Source organism: Neovison vison, chromosome 4 (genome assembly GCF_020171115.1).
Source record: "Neovison vison isolate M4711 chromosome 4, ASM_NN_V1, whole genome shotgun sequence".
In the NCBI taxonomy this organism is placed as follows: domain Eukaryota; kingdom Metazoa; phylum Chordata; class Mammalia; order Carnivora; family Mustelidae; genus Neogale; species Neogale vison.
The window spans coordinates 161,985,430-162,002,653 of NC_058094.1; the positions used below are offsets into that span (position 1 = coordinate 161,985,430).

At 36.2% G+C, this 17,224-nt stretch overlaps 1 protein-coding gene across 4 annotated transcripts in view; it reads right to left on the minus strand.

The window, feature by feature from the left end:
- The window catches only part of SGCE (sarcoglycan epsilon), a 66,640-nt gene that overhangs the window by 9,918 nt on the left and 39,498 nt on the right, over window positions 1–17,224 (minus strand). For 3 of the 4 annotated variants that reach the window (XM_044246050.1, XM_044246053.1, XM_044246054.1), the window contains exons 6-9: window positions 7,664–7,826; window positions 5,077–5,288; window positions 4,118–4,144; window positions 3,195–3,383 (exon numbers count right to left, since the gene is read on the minus strand). In XM_044246050.1, coding sequence (XP_044101985.1) covers window positions 3,195–3,383; window positions 4,118–4,144; window positions 5,077–5,288; window positions 7,664–7,826 — 591 coding nt within the window. The remainder of the gene's footprint in view (window positions 1–3,194; window positions 3,384–4,117; window positions 4,145–5,076; window positions 5,289–7,663; window positions 7,827–17,224) is intronic. The other variant, XM_044246051.1, reaches the window with a different exon arrangement.

Here is a 17,224-nt window from a genome sequence, read left to right on the forward strand (position 1 = left end):
TGCCTCAATTTTATCATCTGCAAATGATTAAATATTGTTTTACTTTCTAAGGTATGGTGCCAGTCTAAGTCCTGTGAAGTATCCTACCAAGAAGAAAATGTTACTATGTAACTGACAAATAATGGTCACAGCCCCTCATAATACAACTGTTACGAGTTTCCTTTACGTCTCACTTTTCCAAGGTTCTCTAGACCTCCTAGACTGACTTGTTTAAAAGACCTGACTTGTTTAAAAGACGTAGCTCTGAAGGAAAGCTTTAAATGTCCTTGAGTCTTGCTTGGAAGCCAATGTCCTTATGCCTGAATATTTCTGGTGTTGAGTCTGAAGAATAAACATGAAATCCTGTAGCTAGCCAAATCATTTATGAATCAGTAAGGTTAGCATGAATATGGGAAGATGAAATGTATGCCCTTTTGGGAAGGGTTAATTAACAAATACTAGGCAGCATTCTCCAAGCACGTACTTGGTTATCAGTACTCTAATGCCTTGTCAAATAGAATATCTCATTTTAATGTGGAGGATTCAATTCAATCCAAATGACCAAAGTGTGTATGTATGTATGTATGTGTATACTTGGTGCTGAAATATAACTTTAAAAAGAGGGCCATGCTTTTAAGGTAAGGAGTAAAAGCTGAATTTGCGTAAAGGACAGCTGTGACAAACCTAATACAATGAATTTCCCTATTATCTGGCATGGTTGGAAAATGAGGTTAATCACATATTCTGGCTTATAGGGAGTTACCATAGAGACAGTGCACATATTATCCATTTCCAAGAATAAAAGAAAGATAATATACACTCAACACTGAAACTACACCGAATGTAATTTAATTTCCCTCTGATGAGTCAGACGTACTTGATGATCTCGCAGTGCCTGAGAATAATCATTGTGCACATCCTCAATTATCTATCTACCCTATTTATATAGAAGTGCTAGTTAATGGAGTTTTTCCATTAGCAGAAATCTGAATAATGTGAAGGTTTTCTGGACTTAAAAATACATATATGGTCAAACTGTCACAAGTTCAATAGAATAACCTATTGCATTTGCAAATAGAGAGATGTCATCAACATAACGAGAGTTGTTGGGGTTACAGGAGGACCAGGAAGATGTATTTGGTTGTGAACTAGATAGAAAATTTTGTTGTGTTTGTATACAAATAGAAACATGGCAAAACCCTAACCACAGAGAATCAAAATACTTTTTAAGGAGCGACTTTCATTCTCAACATATATAGTTAGAAAGCTTATCTAAATGATACAGCCTTTTTCTTTCCCTTAAACTTCACCAGCAACAGAGTTTTACTGATTTACAAACATATTTAAGTTCCCCCTACTCATTATAATGAGTATTTCTCTATTGCAAAATTTGACAGCATTGTTATGAAGAGCTACCTCTTCTGGACTTTTTCCATGGATTCATGAAGCATAGCAACAGTTAAGGCCTCTGGGAACTGTTTTAAAACAAACAAACAAGGAAACAAAAAAAAAACTGTTTCTCAAGTGTATTTGACCATTTCATTTTGGAGACTATATATCAACATTTGAGGACTATATACCCACATTTCACTAGTACTCTTGGGTACAGACAATACGAAATGGAAACCTAAAAGAATTTAAAAGTTCTTTCCATTTAGAAATAAATGATAAGCTGTTCAAATTTTCAGCTAAAAAAAAAAAAGCATGAGGGCACATATTGCATGAAGCACAGGGTGTGGTGCATAAACAATGAATTCTGTAAAACTGAAAAGAAATTTTTTTAAAAATTTTAAAAAGCAGGAGAGATTGCTAAATTGTGAGCTATTAAAGTATTCTTAAAATTTTACTAATTTTTTTCATCAGTATCTAATCCTGGTAAAGTGGGTTTTAGGATGACCCATCAGCCATCAAAGAACATAGAAATCTATCCCTTCCATTAAGTACAACTAAATTTTGTGAGGCTTTAATATTCACATCCCTGATAGAATATTAATGTTTCAAAAACTCAAAATGATAATGTGTGCAAATTTCTCCACTGTCATTCAGGCTTCAATCAATTACTTACACATACATGCACACGCAAACACACACCTTAGCCACTCAACAATAAGTAGATGCTAGAGAAGTTTAGGAAAATACAATACTTTTAGATTTCTGAAGAATTTTGGATAAATTTATCAAGTCTGACTATCTATACTACTCATGTTAATTACTGTCTAATCTCCAAATCACCACATACATTTTTCATGGTTACAAAAAAGCCTTTGCAATGGGAAAATGTTTGCATCCACTATGGTTCCCAGAGAAGTCTTTAATCAGTAAGAGGTTACCTTATACCATACCCTAAAGTTTATGGGGTGAGGAGGGGTAGATTTTTCTCTGTATCCATCATATTCATAAAAGTAAAATGAGAAAGAGGAGAATCTCAAAATCCAACCTGTGACTTCACTGGGGAACTGAAATTAGCCCATTTTAACATATGGTTAAAATAAGGGGGGAAAAGATTCACATTCTTAAAAATAAATGGCAATTTTACCTACAATTCCCTTATATTGAAACTGAGCTTCTAGGCATATAATATGGGCAATTTCCTTAACCCCTTCCCCCCACCCCCATAGGTACCCCTTACAAAAGACTTCTTCCAGGCTTTCTGATCATAGTCCTTCCAGCATTACAAAGGTGGGCACTAATAAATTGTACTTAGAGTCAAAATTAGAACTATTCATTTTGATATACAAGCAGATCACAAGAAATCACATAAAAAGCTTTTATCCTGAGGCACAAAAAATTACATTAAGTAGATGTGTGGTACTAATATCAACAAATAGGTTAACAGAACCCAATAACTCTAATTATAGCTCTAAAAAATAATCAATGTGTAATGCTTCAGGATATGCATTTCTTTTCACAATTTCCTCCTCTTTGAGCACACATTAGTTTATCAGCAGTGTCAATTTCTTAACTATTAAGGTGAATGTCATCTTGTTTCAATTAGTGAAGAAAAAAAAGATGCATCTCCTGAAAGTAATGCTTTGTATTTGGGTCAGCACCACGGGGTTCGGAATCTACTATCAATGTCCTTTTGGTATTTTCTCTTAAGAGTTGTAAACAAACAAACAAACAATGAAAGCAATAGTGAAAAGTTCTGGTCTTTATGAAAAGTAAGTGGGTATCTTCATGCATATTAATAATGACAGGAGCACGTGGATACTTACTGCTGCGTCTCCATCAGTGGCATGTTCGTGCTCTCATAACTATCCGTGTGCAGAGGCGGTATGATCTCCCCAGTTACGGGGTGAAACACAGGGAGCGTTGACAGGGGCCATGCTATCTCTCTATTCTTGGACATGTCACGAAGTTCTTTGGTAGATTTCTGAATAGCACTATGATGGACCAGCTGGATGCTAGATCAAAAAGAAATAAAACACACGCGTATTTAAAATCCAATATTAGCCCCATGGGTCATCAAATTTGAAAACATTATGAATTTTTTTTCTTTTTAAAGTAAGATATTATTGCACTTTGGGCATTCTAAAGGTTATCTCTGAAAGGGATACATTTCACATGCTTTTAACACAGCAAAAACTGAACAATGTAAACCAATTTTTAAAATAAACGTGTCTTGCATAAAACTAAGCTATAAAGCATTGTGTTAATATTATAGCCCTAAGTAACAAACTAGTATGCTATTTAATGTCTAGGATTAAGATTAAACTACCATAGCTTTTATATAGTTCTTCTGATGGGGCATTTATCAATACTCACAGAAGTTTCATTTTATGGTAGATTATTACTGTAGATTCAGGAAAACGTGTATGAAAGGTCTTTTCATCTGTTCTCTGGTTTATAGAAATGCAGATTGGGAAATCACATCATATAAATGGCAAGTTAATATTCTGAATCTGAAGTTTTAGGTTTAATTTTTATCTACATAATCTTAGTTTTCAAACCCTTTTTATGTTTAGTCTCTACCCATCCTTAATATCTCTATTTAGAAAGCAGCTTTCACATTTATGAAATAAACTATGAAAGATGACGAATGACAAAATCAAAGCATGACACACATGTATGCAGCACGAGGAGCAACTGAGAAGTGAAAAAACGTGATAAAGAAAATAACAGGAAAGAAGACACTTACTCTGGTGTTTGCATGTTTCTCTTTTCCCTAGAAACAAAACAAAATTTATGAATTAAATAATAGCATTGATATTTGGAACATTAAGACTATATGCTCATGGGATCTTGCATGATGTGGAAATGCTGACATTGTTACCATTAAATGCAACCAGGCAGCATTTGCCACCAGGTTTATGACATTATTTGGATGAGTACACATACAGAGATGGAATACTGATGAGAAACACACAGAACAATGGAAAAAAATGGAGATTAAGCATCAAGCTCTTGGAAATAAATTCTATGACATAATGAAAGCAGGCTACATGTAAAAAATGGAAGAATCTGTTACTTGCTGCTTTATTAATTTTTTGTCCTTTCACTTTGTTGCCCTGACTTCCAGATAATTTGGGGAGATTATTTTAATTGACACAGATGTCCTGAAAGTGCTAACTAATCATGAAGTGAACTCTCCTTCCTCCAATTATGCTTTTTTTTTCCACTAATTTACTCCTAGGTTTATATGTATATATACGTATCTTTTAAACCTTTAGATTATGTCACGCGTTTGACAAGGATTTCAAAGAGAATTCTGATCATTACTTCTGATCAAACTAAGACAATTTATCTACTTAAAGTGCAATTACCATGTCTATAGACTCCATAGTCTCTGCACAAAATGGCTTAGATAACCAAAAGAGCTAACCTCAGTTATTCTTGGGACTGTTTTGCCAGCATGAATTTATATCTAGCCTTAATAATTGTTGAATAAGGTCATTATATCCCCTAATTTGATTTACTAGACTCAAAACTATTTTAATTCATTTTAAAAGAATAAAGTACTGTAGTTTGACTTGAACACAATTTCAATTAATTTATAAAGTGTTTTATGAACCAAATGAAACTTGGCTTTTAATGGAATCTTATATGTTGTTATCCAGTAGGCTCAATAATTTTTTATTAGTGTTTTAAAGTACTCACACTCCTTCCCGTCGGCAGCACATGATATAAGCAAGTATTAGAAAAAGGACCAGTGCTACCGCCGAGGGCACAGCCAGTGTAATTAGGAAATCCGTGTAATAGTCTCTGCTTTTCAAAGAATCAGAAGGGGGTTTGTACTCTCCACCATCAGGTAAAATCCCCTCTCCTCGAATCACTTCCTGATAGGTGGACACTTGCTTTGTTTTATCGACCTGATATAAAAGAAGACAATTACACATTGAATTAATAACTATAAACATTACGAGAGTGGAAGACCCAGATATATCAAAACTTTCTTTGACACATTTCTAAAAAGCCCTTTTTTCCAACTGCATTATCATCTTGAACTTGCCATTGTTTATGGGAGCTAGGAAGAAGTAATGAACAAAAGTAACATTAAAGGGCTTGTGTTGGCCCACTTTCTGGGCCCTTTCCGCAACAGACAGATACATGTACATGAATCCATACATAATACATGTATGTGTGTATGTGGCTGTTCTTTCCAGTTTCCTTCCTTCAAAGCAGAAGCCCTTAATTCTACCGTGTACATTTCTTGTTTCCTATGGTAAACTTCTGGAAAAGATGCTAACAAGCCATGAACTGGCAGACAACCAGGTGTATGGGTATGGTTTCTAAGGTTAGTGAAAGAGGAAAGAAAAATAAAATGAGAGACAACTACTAAATGATTACAAACTTGATCTTTCTTTCTGCTGTTGAGCTGACAGAAGTGATGTGGGGGAAGGACAGCCCAAGGAACACATAACTCAGCCAATACTATAGTTTCATTAAATTCTAACCCAGAATAAAAAAAATGCACATTGGCACTGGATTAATTTACCTCCACATTCACTGAACTGTTTTACTGAGTTGTACTTAATTATGTTGCGGTTTTTATTGAAGGACACTGTAAAAATGTCCATGTGAAATTTGTCACTACATTTGCCCCCCGAACTCCCTCCCCCCAAAATATGTTGGGGAGAATGATTCATGGCATTTCTCAGTATCCTTTCAAAAAATACCCACTTGGAAAATTTTTGTCAAGAGTACAGTGCTAGTGAACCTTCATTTTCTGCGTAGGAATCAATGCTCTGACTCTTTTAAGAAGGAGAACTAAGTAACTCTTTTAATCCTGGACACAGGAAGCTGTCAAACTGGACCTTAGGCTTATTTTTTAAATAAAGTTCAGGTCCCAATCATCCATTTCTTTTCTACTTTATTTATTATGTTTATTGCTTCACTATTTCAGTTATGCCTCCTGATACCTTCTGTGGTAAGATTTGACACATAAATAAATACATGTAAAATAAAAAATGAAAACCCCAGTACTCTTCCCATTTATAAAATCTCACCATAGAAACTAAAAGCTTCAAAACATAAGTCATTTTTAAAACTTCAGAAATTAGGTCATATTCCTAAACATAAACAATTTACAGCATGAACACAAGTAATATGGTGGTGTTAGGGCCAGCTGTCTGCTGACTCCCATTACAGGTACCTACTCAAGTTATGACTACAGTCACTCAGTCTTTGGCATCCTTGTTATGATTAGGACGATGATGGGAAGAGTAAGTTTTGCAAACTCAGCATTTATCTATAATACACGTAAACCACAGCAGCTCAATATTTGTCTTGATTTAAGAAGACAAAGAAAGAAAATTATTTTCCTAAGACACAGTCACATCAAAAGAGGAATCTAGGGCCAAGGGCCACAGGTGCATGTGTTACAAGATGAATACTATGTTCTCCTGTCCTGGGAGATCTGGGAAAGTGGCCTGCAGTTGGTTCTCCAAGCCATGAAGTGACAGTTGTGTTTATGTGTCAGTAACTTTGTTTAAATGTCAACTTTAAACTTAGATCTAATTCACTCACCACCAATCATCAAGAGTTGACAGAAGTTAAATCTAAAGGTCACTAAAGAAGTAAAACAACTTACCAATCTTCCAGAAAGCAAAATCAAAAAATAATATAAATTTTATATGAAATATTATATATATATATCAAGTGTATATGAAACCTTACCTACATTTTCTTAAGTTTTTTTAGCATCCTAGTTAATAAGTAATTTAGAAAGAGATATTTAATATTTATGGGGCTGTGGGTAAGATTCTAATTTTGTTCACTTGGAGTTTTTTGTTATTCCTTGAACTTGCCCTACAATTTGCATTTTTAGGACAGAAACTCATAGCACACTTGCTTATTTTCAGATGTATTATGGTACCCCAGTCTCTCCTTCCAAGGTGGGTAATGGCAACATATTTGAGACTTTCTTCATATGTCATACGGACTCCATACTCTATCCTGGCTTAACAACCACCTGGATATCCAGGAGGGGTCATTCGGACCACCTGCCAAGCTAATGCAGCCCCCCAAACTAATCAAGGGCTGACTGAGGACAAAAGTGGAGATACACTTTCCTAAATGGATGCACTGTCAACAAGCTTGCCAAATTCTTAAAGCCAAGGGAAGTCAGTTGCGTTAACAAAGTAAACCCAGGATTTGTTCCTAAAAGCAATACAGCTTTGAGTCAAATGTTAACTCCAGCCCCATCACTTCCAATTACATTTGCAAAAACAAAATAAAAACTCACCAATGAGATTTTGCACCAGTCGATGTAAAACTGAGTACGAAACTTTTTATCACATGTTATCACAGGCTCCATTTCTTGACTGCATCTCAATTGATTTTGTGGATTTTCAACTTCTCGTAAACAAGAAGAAAACGGTACATCGGCACCAACCATGACATAAACGCTGCAAAAATGTGAAACTCTCAGGTTATCCTTTGAGAAAATTGGAAACACTGAAAAACAATCTACCCTGAAAGCAGGATTTATCCTTTTGAATTGAGGGATTATCTAGAATCATCCCTAAGGTAGGGACCTGGGCTTTAAAAGCAGTGATTCATGTAGGAGCTGCCTTCCAGTCCTTCCTTTATTCAACCAATATTTACTGAGGGCTTTGGTGTTTCAGACATTCTCTTGATTCTAGGTTAATTTCTAAAAAAAATTTTTTTTTCATCCTATTTAACTCAAAGTAAGCATGTGTCTGCCATATTGTGATTACTACGTTTTGTAGATGACTTACCTTTAAAGATTACCCTGAAAGTAAATTATTTAGAAATAACACTATGACTAAAGCAATAAGTAATTGTAGGTAATGAATTTCCTTGATTTCTTTTTAATAAGATGGGAAATTACATCTCCGGAACTTTAGGCATTTAGTTATTTTGCTCAAGAGTTCTATTAGCTTTTCTACTGCACAGACCCCTACTGTTAGGTCTCCTACTACAAGGTCTCTCACTCTTTTATCTAAGACGTCAATCTAAGAGAAAAACTATTATTTGGTAAGCACAAATTAGGCAAGCAAAACTTATTTTCTTGGTGTGCATCTTAGTGATTAAGGGGAAAGAACTCTACTTAATTAGTCAGGAAGAGTTTCACACACACAAAAAAAGAAGTTAGTGATAATAGTATTGGAATAATCTTGAAGCAGCTTGAGAAAAGAGAATTTCATAGGTCTTTCAAAAGAAGAGAGAAAACCAGGAAATTAAATAAATGTTTCTTTTCCTAGTGACAATACTACAGCTACTTAGGAAATAAATCCATCAAAATTCCAGCTGTCTTCTTTGCAGAAACTGACAAGATGATCCGAAAATGTATATGGAAATTCAAGGAACCTAAAATAACTACAAAAAGTTCTTGAAAACGACAAACAAAGTTGGAAGACTCACAGTTACTGATTTTAAAACTTACTACAAAGCAACAATAATCAGAACAATCAGCAATAGTAACCCAGCCTAAGGGTAGACAAGTAGATCAATGGAATAAAATTCAAAGTCCAGGAATAAACTCTTACATTTAGTAAATTAATTTTTGTCACAAGTGCCAAGATAATTCAATGGAGGAAAGGACAGTCTTTAGAACAATTGGTCCTGACACAACAGGGTATCCACATGCAAAAGAATAAAGTGGGCCCCTACCCCATACCATAGGAGAAAATTAACTCAAAATAGATGAGTGACTTAAATATAAGAGCTAAAACTGTTAAACTCTGAGGAAAAAAAAGGTGTACATTTTCATGACCTTGAAATAGGCAGTGTTTTCTTAACTATGATACCAAAAGTTTCAGCAATAATAGAAAAAGCTCGATGAGCTGGACTTTACCTAAATTAAAAATAGTGTTCTCCAAAGGTCACCATGAAGAAAGTGAAAAGGTAATCCATGAAATAAGAGAAATATTTGCAAATCATATATCTAATAAGGAAATTGTATGTACAATACGTAAGGGACTCCTACAACTCAATAACAAAAAGACAATCCAATTTAAAAATGGCAAGGGCCCTGAATAGACATTTCTCCAAAGAATTACACCAAGGTCCAATAAGTGTGTGAAAAGATGTCCAACACCCTCAACCCTAAGCAAAAGAGAAATCAAAACCACAATCAAAACTACTGTTTCACATCAATTAGGATGGCTACAAGAAAAAACACAGATAATAAGAAGCGCTGGAGAGGATGTGGAGAGACTGGAACTCTCCTACTCTGTTGGTGGCAATGTCAAACGGTACCTCTGCTTTGGAAAGCAGTCTGGAAGTTCCTCAAAAGGTTGAATACAGAATTACCATATGAACCAGCAATTCACTCCTAAGTATGTACTTTAAGAGAAATGAAAATAGATGTCTATACAAAGACTTGTGAGTGGTCATAGCAACAGAATTACAGTAGTCAGAAAGTGGACACCATCTAAATGCTCACTGATGAGCAAATAATAGGTGGAACATCCAAACAACCAAATATTGCTCAACCATAAAAACAAATGAAGTACTGATACGTGCTACAATAGGGGTGAACCCTGAAAACAATACTGTGGATAAGTGAAAGAAGTCAGTCACAAAAGACCACATATGGTATGATTCCATTCATATGAAATGTTCACAGCAAGCAAATTTATAAGGATAGCAAGTAAACAGTAGTCGCCTAGGGCTGGTGGGGGGGGAGTGGTGGTGGTGGTAAGTGGCTGCCAATGGGTATAGGATGGAGGAGTTGGGATGATATAAATATTCTAAAATTGATTGTGATAATGACTGTACAACTTCGTGAACAAGCTAAAATCCATTGAGTTACATAATTTAAATAGGTGAATTGTATAGTATATGAATTACATCTCAATAAATCTATTATTTTTAAAACTGATAGTAAGTAAAAGTGTATCACAAAAATTCGAAGCTATGTCAACGTAAGTATGAACCCACACCTTGAGCTGACAACTGTGTCCCAGAGTTTGGCTACACAAACTCATTTGGTTGTTCTTTATGTCAATTTTATATTTTGACTTGAGATTCATTGAAGGAACTTTTTTTTCAAAAACTATGGTGCCTTCAGTAGATAAATAGTATATAATGGGCTAAAGCTAAAGAGGAAAATAAAAATAAAAATTTTTTTATAAAATTTTATAAATAAAAATAAAATAAGTGAAATAAACAAAAATAAAACAAAAATTTTTTATTAAAAAAAATAAAAGAACAAAAGTATATATGAGAATCAACTGGTAAGGTGTTTAGATGATCAGTGAATATAAATATATTCCATTTAAAACAAGTTCTTAATTGTAAGCTTCACATAAAGTCAAATTCTATTCCCTTATTAACTGCCTTGCCAAGACCCCATATCTCCTTAATAATTGTGACATTATACTTATAAATACAGAAATGAGTATTTTTACAACTGTTAACTTGCTTTAACATGACATTGATTTGCATTTACAACTAGTAAGATTTTAAATTAATTCACTTCAAGATAACATAAATGGGCTAGAGTTTTTTTTTTTTTAATATTTTATTTATTTATTTGACAGAGATCACAAGTAGGCAGAGAGAGAGGAGGAAGCAGGCTCCCTGCTGAGCAGAGAGCCCGATGCAGGACTCCATCCCAGGACACTGGGATCATGGCCTGAGTCAAAGGCAGAAGCTTTAACCCACTGAGCCACCCAGGCGCCCTGGGCTAGAGTTTTGATGCTTTGAAATGTTTTATTTTTTCCCTCAAATTATGAAAGCAATATAAAAACACTACATAAAACCTAGGATATGGAGGTGAACCATGAGAGACTATGGACTCTGAAAAACAATCTGAGGGGTTTGAAGTGGTGGGGGGGTGGGAGGTTGGGGTACCAGGTGGTGGGTATTATAGAGGGCACGGCTTGCATGGAGCACTGGGTGTGGTGAAAAAATAATGAATAATGTTTTCCTGAAAATAAATAAATTGAAAAAAAAAGAAAAAAACAGAATTAATTTATATTACTAAGATAACTATCTTCATTTTCCAATGTACCTTGCAAAATATTTTTCAAATGCATATATTTTAACCTAATTGCAATCATCTCCAAAATACAATTTTGTACCCTGCTTTTTCCCCTTAATGCATCATAAGCATTTTCCATATTGCACAGTCTTTGTAATTATAGATTTATGGCAATGTAATTTTTTAAGTGCACACGATTTATTCACAATTACTTCAGGGTGGGACATGTAAGTTGCTTCCAATTTTTTTTATGTTATAAATAATATTGCAAAGACTATCTTTGTGCAATTCTTTAATGTTACTATCTTAAAAGAGATGCCTAGAAGTAGAAACATTTTTATGACAGTTGACACATACTGCCAAATTACTTTCATCTCTCCTTGGATGATCCATAGGCTTCACAAACTTAATATGTTCTGAACTGAGCTCATCGTCACCCCACCCCACCCCACCTTCACCTGTTCCTCCTTTTCCATCTTCTCTCCCCATGACTGGCATGGCCAGATGCTCAAGCACCATCGTATTTGACTCCTGTCCTTCTTTCCACATATTCAATCCATCATCAGTTTCTGACATTTACCCCAAAAGAACTCTCACATGCACCTGTCCACTTTGTTCCATCTCCCTTCCAGAACCCTAGTTCTGATCACCATTGCTTTCCACAGAGCATGAAGCAACAGCCCCTTAAGGGTTCTCCTTGAACCCTTTCTTTCTCACTGTCCTCAGGGAGCCTATTTGAAGAATAAATGAATGAATAAAAAGCATATCAGTTTTAAAACACAAGTCACTGTACATTTGAAAGTTGCTACAAGAGTAGATCTTAGTTCTCATCACAAGAAAAAAGTTGTAACTACATGAGGTGATGGATGTTAACCGAACTTATTATGGTAATCGTTTTGCAATATGTACATACATCAGATCATTATGTTGTACAACTTAAACTTGTACGATGCCATATGTCAACTATATCTCCAGAATACTGGGAAAATCTGTAAGTTAATATATAAAATGCAAATAGACTACAAATGCCATTCTTGAGAGAAGGAGATATTAGATTTGCCTTGCAGGCTAAAAAAAAAAAAATGTGTATTTACTGTTTCTTTTGTAGAGCCAGTAAGTTTCAACAAGATGGCTTTAAAAGAATTTTTGTATGTGGCTGTGAATAATAACCTAACGTGATGCACCCTGAAATCACATTTTTCATAATCTGTTTTTCCTTTTAGCTAGCTTCTTGACATGAAGAAACTTAAAATTTTTATAAAGTGAAACGAAGGTGATTGTTATCGTTAGGACCTTAGCCATGTGTTTTCAAACTTTTAAAGGTATAAACAGATGAGATGGGAACGTGCTGCCGAGTTCAAGGCTCTCAAGCAATGTTGACGGAACATGGTGCCGCAGACCCCCAAGAATTAATTCACACAGGTGGAATTTGTTCCTTACGAAGGAGTCTTTTCTTCCAATTTGAACAATTCAACTTCCCCTGAGGTAGAACACATTCATTGTGGCCTTTATACATACAATGTTGAAAACTAAGTCACAGGTTAGAAAAAAAAATTTTAAGTCAAAACTCTGCCTTTTTTAGCCAGATCTCTGCCAGATCAATGGATCCAATGATTGCATATTTGACCTAATTGTCCAAGCAATGAAAGTGGTTGATTCTTGATTTTGTGAAGATAAAAGACAGTTTAGAGAAGAATGTGTCCACGTGTTACCTGTTGCCTGGGAACGGTTGAGCTCTTAGAAGAAAATGCACTAAGATTCCTGCCCTCTGTCCCCCACACCACTTCTGTGCATATCTGCGATCAATCGACCAAAGGTAAGATGAACAATAAAGAGTAAGTTAAACTAAATAAAAGATCAAATGCAGAATTAAAAAAGAAAAGAGAGGACAGTTCCAGACTCTAGTTCTGCTACTTGCTTGCTCCTCTTCCTTGGAGAAGGAATATATTATTTGAAGAGGGAATTGGCTTGCAAGGGTCAGACCCTTCTAGTTTGTGTGTGTGTGTGTGTGTGTGTGTGTGTGTGTGAGAGAGAGAGAGAGAGAGAGAGAGAGAGAGAGAGAGCTTCCTGCTTGCAGAAAGAAGCCATTTGGGTTTTGTCTACTCTTTCAACCATGTGCTATTTTCTGCAAATGTCCCTAATGCTTTGGAATAAAATCTGAACAATTCTTCCTGGTATGCAAGGCCTTACCTGGTCTGGGGTTTGCCTCCTTTGTAACTACCACTTCTGGATCCCTGTCCCCCAAACCCATAGGAAATAGGTTTCCAAATCCATCAGGCTTGTTCCTACCTCAGGGCTTTTGCCCAAGCTGACCCCTTTATCTAGAATCTCTCTTTGTTATTTTTTGAGCAAATTAATTTGTATGCTTAAAACTCAGATCTTTATCTCCTCTATGAACCTTTTCCAGGCATGGACCTGAAGTGAGGAAGAAACACTCCGTGAATACCTCGACAGTGGTATGTACTACACAGCTTTTTAATTATCTGATTACCTGTCTGGTCAATTGTTTTTTAAATCACTATACCACAAAGATTAATATACTACTCCCCAATAAAAATACTTGATATGTGAATCTATGTGTAGAACACAGAATAGAGTTTACACATATAGTCACACTGATTTCATGTATCGGTTTATTTTTATACTTTTAAAAGTGGATTTATATGGGGGCACATGGGTGGCTCAGTGGGTACAAGCCTCTGCCTTCAGCTCAGGTCATGATCCCAGGGTCCTGGGATAGAGCTCCACGTCAGACTCTCTGCTCAGCGGGAAGCCTGCTTCCCTTCCTCTCTCTCTGCCTGCCTCTCTGCCTGCTCATGATCTCTGTCTGTCAAATAAATAAATAATCTTTTTTTAAAAAGTGGATTTATATGGGCTTCCAATTTTTACATTATTAAAGGCTCTTTTTAGAAGTTCCTATCCTATATCACCATCCTTCCATAAAAGAATATTTGCACCAGAAGTGTAGGAGAAAAGTTCTTTAAGAATAAAGGACAATCTTATAAGTCACCAAACACGGGGGCAAATTCAGCAGAGCATTACAGCCTGGCCCAGGATCATGACCTTGCATCAGAGCAGTATTTGGCATCCACTGACTTATATTCTCTTCCTCAAGTTTAATTTGTCATGGAGGCCTTTATAGGGCAGAAAGCAAACAATTAATTAGAGGGAGCATTTTGTGAGATTGTCTAACGAATAAACGAGGATTCTCTTTGCTGACTGAGGCTAGACCCACACGCTTTGGTAACCAGAGGAAATCGTGGCAGGTTTGACAATCTCTTATGAAAAGTGAGTATATTCTTTAATCCTCACACCCCATCATTCCCTTCATAGCCGCCGTTTACACCACATCACTCACCCCGGCTTGGCAGCGATGCCGTGCCTAGAATGAAACATGAACCTGCTCCTCTTTCCACTGGCTTCATCCCAGGCTAAATGCAGCCACCGTCCTTAGCCTCTGGCAGTCTCTGGAGCAAAAGCAGCACAGAGACCGTGCCCAGAGGGAGCACAGTTGCCGGGGTTATGGGTCTGGCAGGGGAAGGCCAGTCTTTTCAGGAGGCTCAGCCTTCCTTTGCAGGAGCTTACGGACTTTGAAGTAAATCTTTGTAATTGTTTTCTGTTAGATTTAGGAGACGTCTGAAAGCTGTCAGCGAGCGCAGAGGTAAATGAACGCACATGAGGAAGGGATGAGGACGTGGGATGCTACGGAGTGGGCTCCTGATGATGGACACTGAACGGCCCCTTGGGCTGGGGAAGGCCGGGGCACCCTCTCGGATGGTCTACCACTGAGAGTTTCTCCTATTCATCTGCTGTGTGTTTGACTACATAGATCAACTATGGAAAAAATCTTCATTTAGGAGACTGTGGCCTCCCTGAGTGATAGGAGATAAACTCATGGAGGTTTTATTCATTTGGTTTTTTTTTATCAGAGACCTGAGACTTTTGTTACTGAATGTTCAGCAGGATACTCTTTCAGGTGTTCCATTAATACCTTGGAAGCATATGATAACCTTTCAAAATAAAATCTTAGAAAAGAGAGGGATGGAATTCCTTGGCTATGTCTGGCTAGCTTTTTATTTTCTTCAAGATTTCATTTTAAAAAGGGATTTATAGCCCACGTTATTTTCAAAACAAAGTAGGGAGACAAAAGTTTATTAAGTAAATGAAGTATTACGATATACGTTAACAAAAAGAAAGCATGACACAAGAGATTAGTTAGCCAAGCACAGCGTTTTGTTTCTAAGTTTAAAGCGATAGGGCAAAAAGTTAGTTTTGTTACCATGGCATTAGATAACAACTGAAGGAAATGTGCAAAATCATTCCCGGGGACAATTTTTTTTCTTCTGGAACTATACTCAAGTATGATCTTGTTTCATTGGTGTTCATATAGGGACATTGGAGCAGTAGGGTTGGTATTGGGTACAGTTTATAGAAATGCTATTTTAAAAGACTTATCATATGAATACTTTGTAAAGGTTATGGCTTAACATTAAATTAAAACTCATGGAAAGCATTTCAAAGTTGGGAAGGGATCTGAGACAACAGGGTCCAAATAAATGCCATGAGACTGACTCTCTCAAATATCTGACAGCACATGCCGCCCTCTAGCAGGTGCTGGGGGATCAGCTAATGACCGAATTCTTTAGCGAGTACTTGGAGGACAAAAATTGTGTTCTTAATTTAGAGTCGCATGCTCAGGCCCAGCCCTCGACTCAAAGATTTAGAATCTCTAGGGGGAAGCAGAAGCCAGGAACCAACAAACCTACCTACCTATGTATGTATGTATGTATGTATGTATCTATCTATCTATCTATCTATCTATATTTTGTAATTACTGGGTGTGGAGCCCAATGCAGTCTTGAACTCACAACCCTGAGATCAAAACCTGAGCTGAGATGAAGACCGGATACTTAACCAATTTAATTAATTAATTAATTTATTTATTTAATAGATGATTATATATTATAACTTACCTATAAAAACACATTATACATTAATATATTATAGATTATCTGATAGATTATAGATAGGCAGCCATAGCTATATTTTTATAAAAGCACTACTGGCAATTTTTAGGCAAGACATGGTTGGGAAGCACTGTCTTAGGTCAGAGTCTGGTTTTGAGAGTTGTTTAGTTCATCTGTCTCTAAAAGGGCCTCTGTGGGTGCAGCCTGTATGACAGAATAGGGAAGAGGAAGTCCAGAAGAGAGCACAACAAGACAAAACTCTACCAGTGCCTGGTTTTCAGGCTCTCTCCTCCACCATCTTTTGGTCATTGTTTTAACAATCATCGTGGAATATATGACTTTAAGAAACTATTGAAAAGACTTCATATTGGGAGAATGTTTTCAGGGGAGATTCCCTGTTCATCATTTCTCATTTCCCACGGTTCTGCTTTAATTACTCAGTGAGACAGAGACTCATGTTGGAAAGCTGAAGTAAAAATAAATGTAAGCTCTAAAATTATGGTTTCATATAGAAAACCAACCAACAGATAGACCAAGAGATAAAGCAACTCTTATTCTCAAAGCACTTCTATGCGTGCTTGACTGACTTCAAAATCCATTACTGTAACATACAAGCTACAATTTAATTCTGAAATTTGTAAGTTGGACTTCACAGCTCACTGCTTATCCCTTATCCCTCTTCTGCGTACTCTCTCATACTTCATCTATGTCTGTTTGTGGTATCTTCCCTCATTTCCAACACATTTCTCCTTGAACGTTGCCCTTAAATTTAATTCTTACTAATCCAGGTACTCTAGATGTCATCTGTATAAAAATGTTCCCATGTACATGGACAAAGGAGCGATTGGAAAAGGATGTGCTATATAAACTGTGATTTATTCTGTAT